Here is a 21,257-nt window from a genome sequence, read left to right as displayed (position 1 = left end):
CCGCAAACGCCGACTAACGACTGATTAGGCGCACAGCGGCCGAAAAGAAAGAAGGCACAAAAACTTCTGCGCATGAATACTTATCAACTGGCTCAGCTCTCTGTTATTCTAAGTATTACTGTTGTGTGGCTTATTACGGATGCCCGCGAAATACAAAAAAAAGTGAAGTGGTTATTGCTTATGTTGCCGCTAGCAAAGCGTTCGTCATCGCATGGCCACCACTATCGTCGCTGCGCTGTCGAGTGTCGAGGCAGCACACCCGTCCAAAGGATGTGGTCGTTTGCACAGGGAACGCCAGGGGGACGCTGCAATGACGGCGCGCAAATGCACGCAAGCGGGCATGCGACGTTGTGTTTTTTTCATATTTCGCGCGCGTCTGTAGTAAGCAGAAAACCACTAATACTTAATAGATAGAGAGTTAGAAACTGTCTAATCGGACGTTTTGCAAACCGATCTACAGCTTTCCGATTGAGATTCCTACCCAGCTTCCTTCCTTCAAAAGTTATTCAATTAAACATGCCTAATTAAGCAGGTAAGAAGAACACAAAAAGATAATGTGACGTACTCCATGCCAGCAGCATGCCTTTGGTGGCGTTGTCATATTTTTAAACTCTGGCTAGAGATAGATGGGCCATCCTGTTGAAATGTGGGAAAGTTGAAGCCTTGGTGCGTACCACATGTAGTGCGCAACATTTGAACTCGTGAGGCCACACTCTCCCATGTTGCAAGTCGAATTGAGCGCGACCGTACCTCTCTCAATGCAGTGTTATTCCGCACAGTACGATTTCACACTATGCATAGCACTATACTGTGAATAGGGAGGTTTATGTAGCATCACCTCACCCGCAGCTCTTGGTCGTGCGTGTCCACATAGAGCGTGGCGCTGCGCCGGCTTATTGCTGCGGCGAGTTGCATGCAGCCCACTTGCAACGTGCGGAGAAGCCACGCGACGAAGGGCTTGGTGGCGTTGGGCGCCTTGACGTGGCCGTAGCGCACCCTGAGGTTGTCCTTGACCGCGACGCGACCGAGCAGCAGTCGCATCCTCAGAAGTCGCTGCTTGGCGCGCTCCGACGTCTCTGCGTCCGCCGTCCAGACGCCGCCCTGGGAGGACACGTGAGCGAAGGCCGAGTCGAGCACGTCGTGCGCCAGGACTTCCGCCGCGCTGTAGTTAAGGCCCAGCAGGTTGCGGAAGATGAGGTCGGCCCACGCACGTGGCGTGAGGCCCACCGCTTCTCGCCTGCAAGTGCGACCAGCGCGCTCGGTCGTTTTAGGAAGTCTATTCAAGCGAAGCTTGTTTTGTTACGAGCGTGGCCTCTGCGATCAGTTCCGGCAACACGCCGTTGCTCTTTGTTAACTCTTTACCATTCCGCGGGATGGCGGCCTTTGCCATCTTCAGCGTCCACTCAGCGACGCTCTTCTGGCTGTCACACCGCTTTCTCCTGCGCTTTCGCCGTGCGAATGGAACGGCTCGAGCGTTGGCTTGTCTGCGATCAGCGGTTTAGGATACGGCAGTCCGATAAAGCAATCCGATCGAGGTCACTTCATTTCACGTTCCCACATTTCGTTGTTGCCTGGGTATGAACGCGTGACCAACTGCGTAAACGCGCCTTTGTCTCACGCCACGCTCCGAACGACCGCCACCAAACGTGCAGACAAACAAGAAGGGCTCCGATAAAAAAGGGCGCTTGTGCTTTCTTGGAACCGAGTTGCGGGGCGCTTTCACCGCCGGACGCGAACCATTGAACAGGGTAATCAACTGCAAGGATCGCCAAACAGTTTCACCTGCGTTAGGTTCGAGTAATGCCGGAGATGCAGCTCTAGGATAGTGTTTTTGCTCTCATCGATGACTTCTCATGATGGCATCGCTACGCGGCTAGAAGCGTGTTATGTGGGACTAGATAAAACAACAGGGGCACTGGCGTAGCCACGGAGGGGGAGTTAGGGTGTCTCAACCCCCCAGCCCCGAACTTTTTCAATTTTGTGTATAAATACACCCGCACATACAAACGTACGAAAGAACACGCATAAGGTATGGTTGAGCACCCCCTACCCCCACCCCACCCAGCTACCCCGAAAAAAAAATTCTGGCTACGCAGCTGAACAGTGCTAACCGATTTTCTCCTTGATAAAGTTTCACTGAAGCTTTCTGATGCGAGCAATATTAGCTGAAAGGTGTGGTGTCATCAAATTAGTTGTTTGCGCGTTCTCTGTTGCAAACGTTTGTTATTGCTCAAGGAAGCATGAGACACGCTCCAAGCTTCAGGCGTTTTCGTCCAATTGAATATCGCCTTATTTATGTGAAGACTTTAGATTTCAGTTTCTGGGCACCGAGTTGGGCACTGACGTCACTCTGTAGGAAACTTGAACACGTGGGCCCACAAAGCTGTGACGCACGCAGTGCTGCATCGTCTGCTCTCGCACACACTCTCGGACAACCGTCCAAATGCCTTCAATACTCGCTAAAAATTTCTAATAGAGAATATTAACGTGTACGGTATTCCGGTATACGCAGAGATGTTTTGTGGAGTACCGGTTACCGGACGATGGTATCGACATCTTATGACACTTCGTGCAACCACAATCGCAGGTGCGTTTCTTTGTTTTCGCTGAGTGACCGTGGCGAAAAAATGCTTTAAAAGGCAGCTCATTCGGAACTACGCCGCTGCTGAAAATTTACACCAGCAGAGAAGTAGAATACATGAGGTTTATGCAGCAGCAATTCTGTGCTTGCGTGATTCATCTTAGAGCCACCAGGATGCCCCACCTATCCGGCCTCTCACGTTTACAGCTACGGCAAGCCGGTATGCTAAAACAAAGAAGGGTAACACGAACTAAACTTCTCTAATGTCGCCTTCGCAGGTTTGCGTGACGATGCGAAGCACTTTGCAAAATGCGAGCAAGTCTGGCTACTTCGGCAATAAGCTCAGAAAAAATGAGTGCAGTTCGCAGCCGATGCTCTCTTGTCTTGCCCTGTGCAACGGAGCTGTGGGTCACCGCTCATTGCACGTCGCTATAATGTGGTCTGACGACACTGAAACTTTTGTTACGCTTCCTACACAGTGACGTCGGTGTATGTCGTGCTAGCGATGGGTCTCGACCGCGAGAATGAGCATTTAGACACACTTTGGAAAAGGAATAAAATATATTCTAGACGTTTGCTGTGTCTAACACGTCGTGCCGAGTGTCCTTGCATACAGAGACTTTTTATAGCCTCAAAACTTGGGGTCACCACCCCTTTAATAAATCTGCTAAAATGCGGGTCAATTCACAAATTTTTTTCGTTGACAAGTCCTTATTTCGATTGGCTGGCGGGATTCTCTCATGACAGGTCTTGTACCAGGGTTGGCCGACTTCTTTTGCTCTTGTGAACAAACCAAGCCCAAGAAGTTTCTTTGGAACACGAGCACTGGGCAAATGTTCACGAAAAGTTCTTACGTCAGAAATGTTCGTAAGAGAAACTTTCAACCAATCATGAGTCCGGAAATATCATTAGAAAAGCTGGTCAGCCAATCGCGATGAGTTCTTACGAGGAGGAAACAACTTCATTGAAAACGGCAAGATTTGGAAGGATTGGCTCCCTCCCCTAGGTGACAGCCCTGAGTCCTTGTGCTCTGGCGGCATCCTCGGCCTGCCGAAGGAATTGTAGTTGAACTTCTGGGTCTGCGCTGAACAGTGCGGTCTCCCACTGCTCTCCTTTAATATATGTTCGATTTTGCCCTGTTACTCTGAGGCAAGCCCATGACATGTCGTTCAGGTCCGCCGTCTGATGGCAAAACGTAAACATGTGAGAGTATAACTCCGAGTAATAGTGGTGGTACGCGACAGGAATCTGAAAAGTTCTTACGAACAGAAAATTTTATGAAAACAGCCTGCGGATTTAGGAGGCATTGAATAGGTCAGCACGTTTATGAACGGCTACCGGCTCTGCACGCGGCGTCTGAGCTGCCTATACCTGCAGGCAGCGACACGGACGCCGAACGCTTCCTTGGCCGTAATGTTGTAGACGTCGGCCAGACCGTAGAAGGAGACCGGAAGCAGCCTCTCGACGAGCAAGTACCGGACGAGGTTCAGCAAACTGCCACCACCTTGGTCCACCGCGAACGTGGCGAAGCCCTTCAAACGCTCCGGGTTGCCCGTCGCGAGCTCGCTGTCGTCGTCGAAGTATCCTTTAGCAGTTACGGCGTCGTTGCTGACATTCAGAAGTTGTTCCGTCGTCGTGAAAGACAGCAGGGCGCCTTGGACGTCGCCGAAGCGTACGTACTTCATGCCACCGTCCCAGTGCGGAACGGAGGCCAGCCGAGACTGCAGGAGTTCCAGGGAGCCGAGTACGGCGGACGCCAGGTGGTGGAACCTGCGTCGCCAAGCAACGATGTGACAAGGCCAGAGCAAGTTGCAGGTATAAATAGCCCCGCTCGAAAAACCACCGCTGCTCACAAGAAAAAGGTGGCACGAAAAACTTTATTGATTATTCAAGGTAGGGAAATGGGAATAAGGGAATGGGTAGAATGGGAAAGAGTGGGTAGGTGGGTTCCTATTCCAGGACTACAGTGTTCCTGGCTACACGCTCCGCCTGGTCCGAGAGGCCTCTTTCGACCTCCAGCCCCGGTCGAGCCATCTCCCACGGCTCCCTAGGTAAATACATAACATAGGCGAGTATGCATCCCGTGGTACTACTGCGCATTCCCACATCACATGTGGCAGTGACGGCCGTGCACCACACCATGCGCAAGCGCCGGCATGTAATGTGGAATTCATGTGGTGGGTCCTTTCCAAGTGGCGATAGGTGTGCGTTTCTATTCTGTATGCGCGAGCTTCTGCTACTCCCAGCTGCCGATGCGGCGGGGCAAGACGTTCTCTCGTGCGACATTGGTGTTTGAGGATGTCTTGGGCCGTAAGCGGACTGCTCACAGCTAGACAGCTAGGTTTGCAACAGGGGCGTAGCCAAGCGGGGGGGGGGGGGGGGGGGTGGGGGGTTCAACCTCCGCCCCAAAAATTTTCAATTTTGCTTGCGTATACACGCACACATACAAACGCACGCATGAACATACATAAAATATGATTGAACCCCCCCCTACCCCCAAAAATAAAAATATTTCTGGCTACGCCCCTGGTTTGTAAGATGGGCGCGCAGAAGGTAGGATTTTCATTTATATCTTTGGTCCAATACCGACTCTCCATTTCGGTGGATACACTTTCACAGGCCCGCCTCCCGACATTTCTAAGATAATGAGCCAAAAACTTGTCGATGAAAAACTACCGACGAAAGGGACACAGGACTTACAGGAAAGACGCTCTATTTGCAACTGAGTTTGATAGGCTTAAGTACGGAGAATCCTGCTTTGTAGGAGTTTTCGTGGATATATATATATATATATATATATATATATATATATATATATATATATATATATATATATATATATATATATATATATATATATATATATATATATATATGCGCGACCGGGGTCCTTACAGAGCCTATTTTTTCACCTTTTCCTTGGCCTTACCTGCAGTGCGTTATCTATGTGCCAGCAGCAGCTAAGCGCAATGCTTCTTAGAGGACATGGACACCAGCATCGAAGCACGGCGCAACTACGAGCTGGTGCGCAAGGTGTTCCTACGTTATAATACCGCCCTTCCCTCCACTGCATGCCTTGAGAGAGTATTCAGTATAGCAGCTGACCTCTAAACGAGGAAACGCGGAAGAATCAGTGACGACAACTTTGAAAAACAGCTCCTGTTGAAAGTTAACAGCGTGTCACAGAAGCCACAGTAAGCATCTCGGCCTTCACGCAAGCTTCCAGCCTTCTCTCTACTACGCAAGCCACACCAGTTCGTTGTAGTTTACTCCTTGTGTTGTGCTACGGCAATAAAAGTTTTAAGGAAAGTAAGGCAAAAGTAATCGATTACATTTCTGTAGTTGCTCAGTTACTTTTCTGGGGCTGTAATTGGCCACTGTAATCAATTTCATTTGAAGTACTTGTAATTGTAATCGGGTGCTTATTTTCTGTAACGTGTACAAGTCTGCTGCGTACTCTATTGTAGAGCGATTTATTTTGCAAATAATTTAGATTCGGTGTTTAATTTGAAGGAAAGAAAAAGAAAGCAAGAAAAGCAGTTCGTCATGCACGCACAGGCCAAGCTTCGCTTGCCTCCATTTTCCCGATCAAGCAAGTGCTCCAAAACTTTTTTTACACAGACCTCTCTCTCTATTTTGTACAGATAGAAAATAAACACTTGTACAGACTAAAAATAAACATTTGATTTGATAAGAATGGCTCGCGATGAAAGTAGATGCAGGCGATGATAGCGATGCTACTGTGGCTGATGAGTATAGAGCACGTACCTGCTAAAGGTACCGTTTTGAGCCACGGCCCGCAGCGAGTACTCGATGTTGTCGACGGTGCGCTCGACGGGTGGCACTGGCACGTGCAGGTCCAACTGAAGTTCGAGCTTGTTGTGCGCCGTCTGCTTGAGGGAGCGCCCCAGCACGGCTCGCACCAGCACAGGCAGGTCGAAACTCAGGGACATCCTCAGCATACCCTGCACAATGAAAGGGCGAGTGAGCTTGCGCTCTGTAAGGGACAACTCTTTAAGCACTAGCCTTGGAGGCAGCATGCCGCATGCATAGGCGTGCGTAGGGTTCTCCGTTAGGGGGGGGGGGTGAAAGTTTCACCACACCGCCTCCCCCCCTCCCCATTGGTCGTGTCCGGAAGAAAACAAGGTTTGCAATGGATGCAGTGAAAGTGAAGCAATGACGGGCTTCTCACAACGGCCTGCCTTTTGTCCCTGGCTCTCCGAGGGTAAAGGTTAGAGGCAAACACTTCTTCAGAGGCCCTCGGCTTCCATTAACGTCAAAAACCTGCATGCCCATAACCGTAGGCTTTAAGCAATGACGGGGCAGGTCCGACTAAGTGAAGGAATGGGCAGACTTCGCGCCCCCATTAGAAGATAAGGGGGAGGTGGTTCCCCCTGCCCCCATACCCGTGCGCATGCTGCACTTGACAACCACATGCTGCACTTGAGAGACCACGTGGTGGTAGCTACATCCGCAATCTCTTGAAACCTTGACGCACACGCATACATTCGTCTACACGCATACTTTTCTACTGCCAGATGTTTTCTCGATTGCAGAAACACTACCGCGCAGTGAAAGGATAGCACAAACCCATTACGAATGCTGTGAAGGACAAAATAATTTAATTTGATAGTCAACTTTATTTCAAATTTCGGGGCTAGCGTAACAATGCCTTCGCGACATATAGTGGTATATTGGCCGAGGTTATGTAGCATTAAGCCATAAGGTCAGTACGTTGATGTTCTCTTTTGAATGGACGCGATCGGAATATGGACGGAGTGAGCTGTCGCCGTGCTGTCACGGTACCGATGTGCATGCGCAGTGCTTCCGCAGAGAGATGTAGGTCTCAACATAGGAGGGTGTTTGGCTGAGAAAGCGACGTACCATATGTACACCCTGACGAACCGGTTCGGTGGTTCACTGTCACCAACACTAACGAATATCTGAGAGCTCTATACCGCATCGACGCGGTAAGTAAGTATAATTTAAGCTCGGAAAAAGTTATGTTGACAACCTCCCCTCCTTGGAATCTAGGGGCAACGGACCTGACGAAACTACCGGGTGGTGTGCAATGGCGTTCGAAATGGATATATCTGTTAGGCTTACTTCATACACGCACACGATGGTGGAGTTGATGCCTTTGCTACACTTAAATCGGACATGATCTCAACACTACTGAGGATGTGTCGGTTAGGCTTAACCCAATCGCGTCCTCGGTGTAGCCGATTTCTCTGTTAGGCTTACCTCGAACACGTTCTCGACATTGTAGTGGATGCCTTTGTCACGCTTAATTCGAACACATTCTCGACACTGTACTGGATACCTCTGTTAGGCTTACCTTGATCACGTTCCCGACGGCATAGTGGATGCCTTCGTTACGCTTACTTCGAACATGTTCTCAGCGTTGCAGCGGATGCGTCTGTTAGGCTTAACCTAAGAGCTTTCTCGATGGTGTACTTGATGTCTCTGTTAGGCTTACAGCGAAAACGTTCTCGATAGTGTAGCGGATGCCTCTGCTAGGCTTGCGTCCAACACGTTCATTACGTTGGAGCGGGTGTGTCTGTTAGGTTTAACCAAACACGTTCTCGATGGTGTGGTCGATGCCTCGGTTAGGCTTACCTCGAACACGTTCTCTACGGTGTAGGTGACCTTCTGGGCCCTGAGGTATAGGCCCAGATCCCGGAGGAGATCGCGAATGGCGCGCAGGCCACCATCATAGCCGCTGCGGTACTCTTCGACGCAGACGCGGAACGCGGCCACCGTCACCTCGCCGGGCGTCTCCATAGCCGCACTCAACTCGAGCCGGTTGAGCACGGAGTCCTGGTACTCGGTTACCCGGGTGCCCAGCACAGAGAGCAGGCTCGAGTAGGGCGGGTACAAGTCTTCGAAGTTGCCGCACACGTGACTGCATGGTGGGCGAGCGAGGCACGGCACCAGTTGCATCAGTCAGTGCGGGACGAACCATGCTAGGCCTACAGACCGCGCACTTAAGAAAACTCGCCAAAAAAGAAAAAAAAAGAAAAGCTGTTCTTTACACAAATGGTGCGAACTCTGCACAGAAACAACGCAATCCGAGAATACGCCTGCGCAAGACGATCGCAGCGTTGCAAATGAATTTTAGACCACTACTGGGGGATGTTAAACACAATGCAATAAAGCCACCACACGAGGACAGAAGATTAAATCCTACTGGGTTCCGAGCCACGTTGGAATTAGTGGCAGTGAGAAAGCAAACGTATGCGCGGCACGAGCTCGTCACAAAGAAATAAGGAAAATAAATGCTCCTCCTAATGACTGCATGAAGTTAGTCAATTCTAAACTAAGGAGAAAAAGCAGTCTGCGTGAAACAATGAACCCAATAACAAACTACACCTAGTAAAACCTGTGTTAGGCGAATGGAAACCTCGCACACACCAAGAACGTGTTAAGGAAGTGCTACTATGCCGTCTGCGCATAGGCAACACATAACACACGCGCAGCTTAATCACAACAAAGCAAGATAAACCCAAATGTGAAGCATGCGGATATGAGCTGACCAGTAAAGCACATCTTATTTTCTTTCGCAGAACTTGAAACACTGAGAAAAAAACCTCTTTCCATTCTACAGATAATACGTTCCTATTCACACTTAAGTGGTTTTAAGCGAAGGTGCGCTTGTTGACATAGCATGAGTTTTTTAGCATTTTAAGGGAAGCAGGATTTCTAGGAAAACTTTAAGCCCACTTGCATTTTCGATGGAGGCGAAAATGTTTGAGGCCCGTGTACTTAGATTTAGGTGCACGTTAAAGAACCCCAGGTGGTCGAAATTCCCGGAGCCCTCCACTACGGCGTCTCTCATAATCATATCGTGGTTTTGGGACGTTAAACCCCAGATATTATTATTATTAAAAAAAACTTAAGCCCACTGTGTGCTCATCTAAGTATTGCTTACCTCATCCCCTTTCTCATCTTTGAGAAGAAGAGCGAGCTTTTCATCCTGATAAGTTGGGACCGTCGGGGCCCTTGCTCAGACAAGAGCTCACTTAGGAGACCCAACATTTAACACAATTTATACCTTGCGTTTGGCGCATAATAATCCTAGTCGTTTACTGCCATTAAACACATTTTGTTGCAGCGAGCACGTTCGTGTATGTGCACAAAGCTGTGTTGCCATTCACACAGACATCCGCCTCGGTGGTCTGGTAGTTATAGTACTCGACTGCTGACCCGGAGGTAGCGGATCAAATCCCGGCGGTGGCGGCCGCATTCCGATGGAGGCGAAATGGCAGAGGCCTGTGTGCTTAGATTTAGGTAACCGTTAAAGGGACACTAAAGGCAAATATTAAGTCGACGTTGATTGTTGAAATAGCGTTCCAGAAACCTCGTATTGCTTGTTTCATGCCAAGGAAATGCTTATTTTGAAAGAAAATTACATTTTAGTGGTTCCGTATGGCGTTAGCACTTCAAATCACCCGCCTGAACGGTCCTGACGTAGCAGTTGCCGTGCCCAACGTTGCCCGCCTTCACTGCCCGGCCGCCGATGCTGCGGTTTCTTGCGCAACAGTGGCCATCATCTTTGCCAAGACGCAGCCACGGGCTACTCCGAAACTGTATAGTTCACTGTAATGGAGCTTAGCTTGGCCAGCAGCAGTAGAGTATCAACAGTGCGAAAATAGCGACAGCCAAGCACACGCAGCAGTACGCGATACCGAAACTACCACTGAGACGCGCAGCTCGGCGGAAACGAAGCTTTTGAGCCCCTCGCACCGTTCCCCATGGTAACGACAAGAGGTTCCACTTTCCATGAGTCAAACAGAAACGAAAGCGCAGCATTTTATTACGTCTTCTGAAGCACGGAAGGTTCTTTTTTGATGGCAACTAGTTTGATTACTGGTTATTTGTACTCGGTACTCTTAACGTCATAGGGACCATTTCCAAAATATCCCACTCGTGGCGCACATCGTGTCCTACATTTACCTTAATTTTGCGATTACTAGAGCACTGCTTTTGATAGTACTGACGTTTCAGGCGTTCTCACACATTGACCTTTCACTCTGACATAAATTGTTATTTATTGGCCTTCAGTGTCCCTTTAAAGAACACCAGATGGTCAGAATTTCCGGAGCGTTCCACTACGGCGTCCCTCATAATGATATTTGGGATGCAAAACCCCAATGATTGTATTCCCACAGACAAAGTTCGCTCGAGCAGTACTTGAGTGTGCAATACCTGAGTGTTTGTGGCACATGTACGAGGCACACATATTTCTGGCACAGGTGACGGCAATAAAAACTTGGCGTCAGCCAGCGCCCGTAGCGTCTACTGCGTTTTTCTCCCGTGTTTTCCTTGAGCTGCCACTTCTTGACAAGACCGACAAACAATGTCCCGCTTACTTTGGCTGCCTATCAGAAGTGTGGGCGTCATCGTCGTGTCGTACTGAGCACTACGAGCCGGTGCTGGACGCTGTTTAAAGGGGCCCTGCAACACTTTTTGTAGCTTTAGCCACACTGGCCTAGCCGAGCCAGTTTCGCGCGCCTCCTCAAGAGCCGTGCTGCACATGAGCGAGGATCAGTGATGTCACACAGCTGGCGCACCGGAGCCGGTACCTCCCGCGCACTCCGCCGCCGGTCTGCGCATTCCAGAGACAGTGACGTCGTAGCCATGGCAGACACGCTGGCGCCGGCGCGCGCAGCTATTCGCCTTCGCTGTGCAGTCGCCGACTGACACTGCGCTGGAGCCGCTTGATAGCGCCTCTGACTGGCGTTTGCCAGTGTTGTATAGCCACGGAGAAGGAGAGCGCAAATGCTGCTCAACGACGCAGAAGAGCGGAGAAGCTTGTCTCATCGGATCCCGAAGTAGTTGCCTGGCAATTAGCGGTTGAGCGTAGGGAGAATGAACAGAAGAAGGCTAAACGTGCTGCGGAGACACTAAAAGCTAAGAATAATCAGCTGAACCTTTGCTAACGCTACGTATGTCCTGGCATAGCCGAGCTGAGCCACTGCAACATTTTATAGCATGGTCAGAAAACGCTACCGATCGGTAATCGAGGCTCCAGAGAACAAGAAATCAAACGATATAGCGCAGCAGCGCGGCCTGGAATTTACAATTAATTATCAGTCAGCTAAAAATTAGGGGTGTTCAAATAGTGAAATTTCATCTCGAATCGAATTCGAATCGAATAATGCCGAATAGTGGCCAGAAAAATATCGAATATCCAGTCAAATACACAAGATTCTCCACATCACCTGGCTTCGGGCTCTCTCGCCGTGATGTTACGGTGTTTCCTGCCGTTGAAAACATGCGCTCACTGGGCACCCAGATAGCAGGGATGGGAATGTATCGCAAAGCAATTTTGGGGCGATGCCTGGATAAAGTGCAGTTTCATGTTCTTTTCAATATTTCAAAGGACCATCCTTTCTTGGGATCAGGGGCTCATTGAAGCATATTCCAACCACTTGACTATAAGATCTGCGCTCAGTGTGCTGGTTATTTTTTGACGCTAGCAGTTCGGCGGTCTCCTAGGCTGTTCACTGGCCTTGTTTGCTGGTGGCATGACGTGCGGAAATGACATATTTAAAATAAATATGCGCTCGTCTTTGAACCAGGATACTGGCGAAAGTTTTAACGAAAGGCCTACTGTAACGACGTTAGCGTTAGTTTCTCTACTGAAACGTTACGTATGTCATTCCAATAATGCCATATGTTTCCATACGGAATCCATATGTTTGCCGTATATTTCCGTAAGATTCTTACGGAAACATGCGGAATTATTGGAATGGCATACGGAACGTTTCAGTAGGGTTTAGGCACGTCACCCTAATCAAATTGCACCATTGGTCTTTGTCGTGCTTTTAGATATTCGTCCTGCCGAATTATTCGAAACTTCGAACACTAGCTATTCGAAAGTCGAAGCGAATTATTCGATTAGGTAACATTCGAGTCGAATTCGAAACTCGAATATTCGCACACCCCTACTAAGAATCGTTCGCTCTTCTCTCGACAAATGATGCCACAAACTCAAATTACCGCACCATAAACCCAAAGTCCCCGGCCAATGGCTGATTTGAGCATCGTGAGCTGCATAGTTACCGTGGCCGCCGCGGGATGTCGCCGCGCTCGCTCGCATCCCACTGAAAGTAAGCCGGGCATTCGAATAAAAAAAAGAAAGGAAAGTGCTCAAGGTCATGACATGCGCTGACGAAAGAACGCATATTATTGCCCCCATGTCACCTCCCTCTTTGCGTATCTTTCAGTAGGCTCGCTAGTAGAAAAGGAGAAAGGAAGCGCTTGAAACGTGCGACAAATCCATGTAACTCTGCTTGTACTTGACGGCTTCCGAAAATTTTTGAGGAAGTCGATTCGTGAGGCAGTAAGCTCTTTTAATGAAGCCATTCGAAGATTACTTGGAAAAGTGTTGCAGGGCCTCTTTAAGAGGATACCCGGATTGGTCACGAATAATCCTAAGTCAAATGTGTTGATCTAGTTGGTTGACCACACCCTAGTAAGGTAATCTAATCAGTCGGCTCACTCAGACAAAGACCGACCCCTGAGTTGAGATGCGAATGCTTGGAAGAAATTGACAGGTTAGAAAAAAAAGACTTTGTAATTTTGTTCCCAGGGCTTAAAACCTAAATAAAAATTGTCCGAAAGTATCATGTAAAAATGCAGTGAAATGATCTAAACCATGTAAAAAAGTGGCCTGGTTTAAAGTGTGGACAGACGAGTGTAATTTTTCATCCAGTTTATGTAAAATTTTTGGATGGTCGTGGTGTGCTGAATGATGGGTCAGTCCATGCCAAACATCACAAACGTTTTGGTGATCATCTAAAATGCATTAGAAAAAAATCGTGCTCTTTTGTTGCACAGAAAACAAGTGCTAGAATATATCGGAGAAAAGTTTTTTTGGTCACGTTGGAGCCTTCCGAATTTTCAGGGTGTCATCGGAGTGTTTGTCAGAAAATTTATTCTGAAAGTGTGGCTTCTGGTTTAAACACCAACTTTGGGTTACATATTAAGAAACGTCGTTTGTGTAAGGCGCTCGAGGCTCAATAATATTGCGGCAATTTTTCTGCCATATACACCTCCAGAAATGTTGCCAAAATGTGCTATGTTTGTATTTTTTGCCTCATAATATTGCAATATGTATGAATATGTGAAAGATGAACACCTTCTCTACGAAAGGTATATCTAGCGTTTAAATTATTTTCAGGGGACAGACGTTTTAAAGTTTTACGAGTACAACTCAAGAATGTGAGAAAATCATCATTATGGCCCACTTTGGAACGCAATTTACACCCCGAGGCGCTCCAATTAAAATTCGGCTTTCTACCTCGATCGAAAGCAAATAAAAAAGGTCTTCTTATATGACAAGTTTTACCATTACATTTTTTGTCTTAAGAAAATAATTTTTGATGTTTCCCATTGACGGCAATGGGGGACTTCAATGAGGAACCTGCCGTATGACCAGATGGGATGATAACCATCGTGGCGAAAAATCATTTTGTTCGTTAAAAAATGATAATAAAACTTGCCATATAAGAAGAACTATTAATTTCCTTTCGATTAAGGCGTAAACCTGATTTATATTTGGAGCACCACGTGGTGTATATTGATTCTCTATGTGGACCAAAATGATGAGTTTCTCAAAATTCGTGATTTTTTTCTCGTAAAACCTATAAACTTCTGTGGTCTGAAAATATCTCTAACGCCAAATATACCTTTCGTAGAGTTGGTGTTCATTAATCAGATATTCATACATAGTGCAACATTATGAGAGAAAATACGCAGATATAGAACATTTTGGTGAAATTTTTGGAGGCTTATATGGCACCATAATTGCAGCAATATTATTGAGCTTCGAACACCTTATACAAACGCCTTTGCTTAATGTGTAAAACAAACTTGACATTGCACCGAGGAACGATACTCTCAGAATATGTTTTCTGACGAACAACACTCGGACGACACTCTGCGAAATTCGGAAGGCCCCCCGTCCCCAAAAATTTTTTGCTCTCCGAAATATTCTAGCATTAACTGTTTTTAGTGCAGGAAAACAGCAGGATTTTTTCGAATACATTTTAGACGGATGCCAAAATGGCTGGGACGTTGGGCGTGTAATGACCCTGATGCGAGTCTGAGTGAGCCCTAAAACGAGAGAAATAACCTGCGATTAAGTTTCAGTGAATTCCGATTACCGTAAAGACCTGTAATGCCTGAAACCAGCGCAAGATGTGAAGTCTTGAAACAGATGGGGTTCGTAAAACGAGCCGATCCTTGAGGCAGTCCAGTCCTGCTAACTCTGATAACGATATCGCATTGTACGTGTAAATGCACTACACCTTGTTATATTCCATAATGCGATACAACTTCAAAAGTCGTCGGCGTTTCGTCCTCAAATGCGGGTGCACACAAGCCTGAATCAATGGGCGCGCACTCCATACTGACGTCATAACAGGACGGCCGGTAACCCCACCTTCGGAGAAAGACAGACCAATAACTTTATTTGGATCCTGAGAAACGCCACTCTCTTAGAGCTACGCAGTGGGCCGTTGCCACGTGGGGACGGGGAGGTAGCCTCACCGCAACATCGTAGGTTCTCTGGACAGCCCGCAGCAAAGTCCCAATCGTCTTCTGTGAGCCGACTAGGGCCCCGTAACGAGGGGCACCGCCAGAGCATGTGTCCTAATTCACTGACCTCCCCGCAATCAGGGTAGGTAGACTCGAAAGCCTCCGAAGAGACGATGATAAGGAAAGATAGATTAGGATAAGACCTTGTCTGTAGCATTCTAAACGTGAGAGAGAGAGATTCTTGAGTTGGGAAAATAGGTGAAGAGTGGGGGTAAGTGACGCAGTAACTGTCTCTCCTGCGAGGACACCACAACCGCGACACCTGTGGGGAATGGGGAGAAAAGTATAGGAGAGGCTCGAGTAGGCTGAGTTCTAGACAACTTGCTCTGGGGAGGGGGAAAAGACCGCCTACTGAAGCGGATGCCGTACTTCGATTATATGGGCGGGGCCTCTCCGAGGCCACGACACGGGTTCCCAACAACTTGCGGTTTTATCGAAAAATATAAGCAGATGGTCCATCGTGCCTATACATACTACATGAAAAATGGATTGTAAAAAATATTGCAGTGTGAAATTAGCCCTAGAAGTCGTCGGCCATGAACCCCGCCCACCGGTGGCGACCGCCATATTGCCATGGCGTGTGTGACGTCATGTGCTGCGTGGAGTGGAGCCGCCGTCTTCTACCAAGGTTTCAGCCGTTGTAAATCGCTCAATTTCAATGCCAAGCTAAACAAATCTGAAATAGCTCAACAGCACGCCTGGCTGACCAAGGAATAACATTGTTCTATGGAATGCTGACGCTCGCGCAGCAAGCAGCTTGTTACGTCACTGCTCGTGAGTGCGCCAGTGTTGCCCAACTCTGAGGCTGCTCTAGTGTTTATAATCTTATTCAAGTATAAATTAGGTGCTAGACAAAATGCGCTAAAATTTCGCCAGCTTGTTTGTGAACGCGCCAGGATTAATCCACATAAAAACAAATTATGATCGAAAATTAGGTGTCATGACCCCTTTAAGTTGTACCCGACTATAGAAACCCGGCCTGTCGTGTCCATACCCGTAGAAGTCGTTGCAGGGGTCCGTGCCCGTGTCGACCGAGAGCGTCATCTCGCGGGCGTACTGGAAGCAGCGGGGCTCTTGGCACGGAGGCAGCTGGTCGCGCAGAATCATGGGAAGGGCTACCGTGAGCACAGTGGCCGCCAGTGTGAGCGCGGTGCAGAGGCAGGGGAGCTCGACGAGGGCCCCGAGCATCGGCGGTGGTGGCTGCCGCGCCGCGGTGCTGTCTATTTCGGCGTCGTCCACTTTCCGAGGCGCGGTCGTGGGGGCGGAGCCTGCGCACGACAGGTGCAGGGCGGCAGCGACACGGCCATTGAAGAGATCCAATAAACGATCATAAAAAGCAGTTGCGGTTTTCGCTTAAGCGCAGAAGGTATAACATCATGTACCATATTGTATTAAAAATTAACTACTTGAATATAGATTTTTTTCCGCGCAGGAAATAATTGAAGCTGGATTTAGAAATACTCTTATGGAAGCCAAGAAAACGCAATATCCCTCACATACCATTCGACCATGCACCTTGTGAGGTTTGTAGACAGTCTAAAAACTGACTTTCGCCGCAAGGATATGAAGCAATGAACGCGAGGGCAAGAAATGGGAACGTTATACGAAGTAAGGCTAGCAGCTAACTCCTTTAGGATCCGATCTCGCGTAACTCTACTAAACGTTGGTGTAAGTGAACAGGGCCGTCCCAGGGAGCGAAGCGGTTTTCGTAATGTGCCGTCTCAACGCGAACTGAGCGGTGAGACCACAGCCCGTACAAGGGTAGGAGGCGTCTACCGATGTCTGTCGAAACAGCGCGCGCTTTTGATCAATGCTTTCAGTTTCTGCCCGAGCAGCGGGTCCTCACGTTTCAAGCATTGCGCCTGGAAAAGCACAGACACCAACCAGCCCCGGAACAAGCCTTTCTCGAGTAACTGTGCTCATTGGGTATTCTAAATGTACTTTCAAACTTTCCGTATTATTTGTCACTCTTACTATGGCACGCAATAGCCAACGCAGTGAAAGACGCCTGTCGATTCGTACCTGCCTCGACGGCGTCTCCCATGACTGTCTCGTTGCTGCTTCAGCGAGAGGACGGGCCCCGAAGCGAGCAGGCGTAACCGCTGTTGCTGTCTCAGTGGGGTCGAATGAGACGACGACAGTGGCTGCGACTGTTCACCCACGCTGGATGCACAGTGCAAACTGGTTTGCGATGAATAGGCACAGTGTAGTCAGAGTTTGTCGGTAAGCAGAAACTAAAAAATTTCTATGTTCTAGCCTATACATACAGGTTAATGACCCAGCACGCGCAAAAAGAGACAAACTGAAGTGCACAAGCAAGCGATTGTCACCGTTACTGTGTCTGCGTGTCTTGCGAGTGCAAAGATATTAAGATTAACAGGCACCAGCTAACAACTTTTCATTCTACTACTAAGGGCATTCTGAAAAAACAAAACGAAGATAAAAATAAATAAAATCAAGAACGCGGGCAGCATGCCGCAGCTGGCTGAACTGGTGAGCTGTAACGATTACCTGCCGCAGAGGGAAGTGGTGGAGGAGAAAGCTTAGCAGAAGGTCACTTGACGCCAATCGTGGAGACCAATGAGGAGCGACAGATTCAGTGACGTGGGCAAACACTAACACCCTATCAACATCGCCGATCCCGGTCGCCGTGTAATTCCAACTGAGACCGAAATATAAAGCAATTGCCACGCGGCAAAAGACTCTGCGGTCGCCAGTGCCAGTGCGATTTGCAACGAGGGGCTTTACACATACGTTTTTGCACTATTATGGTCGTGGCTTATTTCAATTATGAAATGCTCGTAAACGCGGAGCGGCACACATCGCTGCAGATAAGCCCTTCCATCAAAGTAAGCTAAATACCCACGAGGGAAAATAAGTAACTTTTTAAAATTGCAGTGTAGGATTGACTAAGAAGGCAATGAAAGAGAACAGAATTCACTGGGTTTAACTGGGACTCACAAAGTCCCCGTGACATAAAAGATGATTTTTACCAATAGAGCTACGGAGGCAGCTGAACACACAAGTCAATTAACGCACCTGCGAATATGTAGTGTGGTAATATGCGGTAAACCCAGTCATAGGAGTGTTACACCATGCAGACCTCATAAGCACAACGACCAGAAGTTCTGTACACTTCCTCAGTACCCGTCTATGATTACCGCAGTAGTTGGTACATAATACTTTTGCAGAATAGTGCCGAACTGCCCTGCTCGGTGTAAAACGAAGCGTAACAAACAGAGCAACAAGCGAACGTATAAAGCAGTATAAGGAACGTTCCCCCCACGACAGCGCTTCGACCAATGAAGACAAACTACGACAACCATGAATATTACAATATGCTACCCACTCCTCTCTGTAGTTTTACTAACTCAGATGGCCAATAAGAGAACTTTTTATGAATGACATTATATGCTTACGCTAATGGTTACCTGAGCGAGTTTGCGCCAAGGTTTGGAGCGCCAGTTCAAGATCGGACCTGGCCCAGTGGAACTATAATTGAAATGCAACCTTCTACGTAAAAAAAGATACGCGCCTGCTATAGTGAGCCTCGTAAAACATGATGTATGAGGAGGTGGCATCGAACGTCTTACCTTTATTTGAGAGAAGGGGTGACGTTGCTTGCAGCCCGGTAGAACAACGTTTGGTTGATTGGTTGGTTGGTTGGACCTTCGCAACCTGGCGCAACCCACTGTAGAGTAGAGTAGAGTAGAGCCTGGAAGCTGTGGCTCATACCCACACTGGTGGATTGGCCAAGAACCGGTTAGTTTTTAAAGGAAAAATTGAAATTGAGGTTCAAACTTTGTTTAATTAATACGAAAGAAGTATAAATGAATTAGAGTTAAAATTTATACTACTAATAATAATATAGAATAGAATTGAATCAATAAAACCGATAATTTTGGGGAAAAAATAGAAATAATATTTTGGAAAGGTAAGTTTACAATCTAAATCTTTTTGAACCTTTAAGAAACTCCTGCAATGCATCAGCAATCTTCCCGTCACTGTGGCCCAGAGAAAAAGCCCCGAAAGACAGTACATCTTGTTCATTTAATTCTAATCTATGCAGACGGAAAACAACACCTAAGGTATTTTTGCGCAAGGTAGAGTACCTCTTGCAGGAAATGAGAAAGTGCTTCGTTGTCTCATGTATTCCGCAAAAAGGACAATTAGGTGATGCTGCCAGACCAGCTCTGTGTAGATAAAAATTTAGATAGGGAGTTTGACAACGTAGTCTTGTGATTGCGACTTCTATTGCTCGTGATTGACATACTTTACTATTCCACTGATGATTTAAATGCTGGAATTCTAATATGGTCGTTAATGACGGTGCGGAAAATTCTTCTAACATCATTTTCCTCCTAAATCTAGCACCTGTAATGAATTTGGATGCGGGCAATACCTGAATTACCGGGCCACTGTGGGGGATGACCGTCGGCCGTGGCTTTCGCTTCTTCTTTGTACGCGACGCACTGCGGGCGCGCGTGATCACTAGTGATGATGACGATTATGATTATCGCTGGCTCACGCCCACCCGGGGGGATTGGCCAAGAAACGATTGAATTTCTAAAGAAATGGACACTTATGAATTGTATGGCTATTGAGGAATTTTGGAATCATGGCAATTTACGGATTTCGAGTCCAAACCGCCATGGTTCAGTTAAATATTTTTCAATAGCAGAGCAGACATCCCTTTGACAATGGCCTAATGAGGAGGCTCCCAAGTACCAGTGGCGGATCCAGAGGGGGGGCGGTAGGGGCGATCGCCCCCCCCCCCAAAGTCTGTGTGACACCCCCCCCCCCTTCCCTCCAGTGCCTGCGTCCACCTCCTTTGTCAGGTTGCCCCGGCTACCACTGCCCAAACCGCAGAGGAAGCCGAATGGCTAGAGCGTCAGCTTCCAATGCGGTAGCTACCGGGTTCGATTCTCAGTGCCGCCGGACACCCGCCGGTTTTTCTAATAGGCAAATGAGTTGCCCTGCCATTTTGTGTTCTGGGAACTCGAGACGGTGCCCTCGTCTTTCCTCCAACTTCTTTCACTACCTTTTTCAGCGACGCTGAGCCTCTGTCTGCTACCTTAGTCCCCCACCCCTGAGCAGGAGGATTGAGATGTCCTTCTCGACGAGAGACACTTACTATCCTGTGCTTTTCTCTTCTTCTCTATCCAAGAATTTCATCTCCTCAACCCCCTTGCTTCCTCAGCAAAAGGGGGTGGCAGCTTAAAGGAGCATTGACACAAAAAGCTTGGATCTTGTTTTTTCTACGACTCACTTATTACATATGGAAAGCTCGTTTCCTCGAGCGCGCGACGGTTAATTTTTTGTAGATGGTTTTATAGCGCCCAGTCGCCGTTTCGGTTTCAGAGAGCGCCGAGTGAACACAGAATAGTTATGTAAATAGTTATCATGTGTATCGAGAGGGCAGCCACCCTACCGCAGAGAGACAGCGAGAGACACACTACGCGACCCCCCTCCCTCCCTGGCCACCCCACCGGCTACAATGGAATCGAAGAAGCCGGCCCAGCGCGTCGTCATTCCTTATGTGCCGGGCATCCGTGAACAGCTCTCCAGGTTCTTCGGAAAAGCGGGGTCACGGTAATTCACAAACCGGAATCGACGCTCACCCGCTTGCTATCGAGGCCGAAAGACTGACCGTCACCAAGGTGTCGTGTTCTGAGTGTCCAGCCAGCTACATAGGCGAGAGCAAGTGTTTCCCGCAGAGAATACGCCAACACGAGAACGACGTCAGGAATGTGGAAGCGCAGCGCTCTTGCAGAGCATTCTGAGAAGCACGACCACAAAATCGACTTTGACGGCGCTTCTGTTCTAGAAACATAAAGGAATCTGTGAAGGAGACTCTTGCTCGAGTCTTGGCACATTCAGCACACACCTGCAAAAGTGAACCGCTCGCTAGAAACAATGCCCCCAGTACACGTTCACGGCCTCCGAAACGTGAGGGAAAAGGAAAGCCGGAGCCGTGGTGAAAGAACAAGACGAGGCTATGCTTCCTTTACCAGCGCATGTCACCCCCCGAGAAAGGGACCGAATCAAACCCGAAACGTTGGGCTCTCTT

General features: G+C 48.2%; 1 protein-coding gene across 1 annotated transcript; it reads right to left on the bottom strand.

The window, feature by feature from the left end:
• Nucleotides 1-3,906: 3,906 nt before the first annotated feature.
• LOC119405666 (uncharacterized) lies at nt 3,907-17,231 on the bottom strand. Its single transcript, XM_037672508.2, has 5 exons — nt 17,210-17,231; nt 16,182-16,455; nt 8,201-8,486; nt 6,350-6,546; nt 3,907-4,351 (listed from the first exon to the last, which is right to left on the bottom strand). The coding sequence occupies exons 1-5, from the start codon at nt 17,229-17,231 to the stop codon at nt 3,916-3,918; spliced, it is 1,215 nt and encodes a 404-aa protein (XP_037528436.1). The 3' UTR covers nt 3,907-3,915.
• Nucleotides 17,232-21,257: the final 4,026 nt, after the last annotated feature.

The sequence above is a fragment of the Rhipicephalus sanguineus genome, chromosome 9 (assembly GCF_013339695.2).
Source record: "Rhipicephalus sanguineus isolate Rsan-2018 chromosome 9, BIME_Rsan_1.4, whole genome shotgun sequence".
NCBI lineage: Eukaryota > Metazoa > Arthropoda > Arachnida > Ixodida > Ixodidae > Rhipicephalus > Rhipicephalus sanguineus.
The sequence above is the reverse complement of the archived record's forward strand: the minus strand, read 5'-3'. Positions and strand labels throughout refer to the sequence as shown.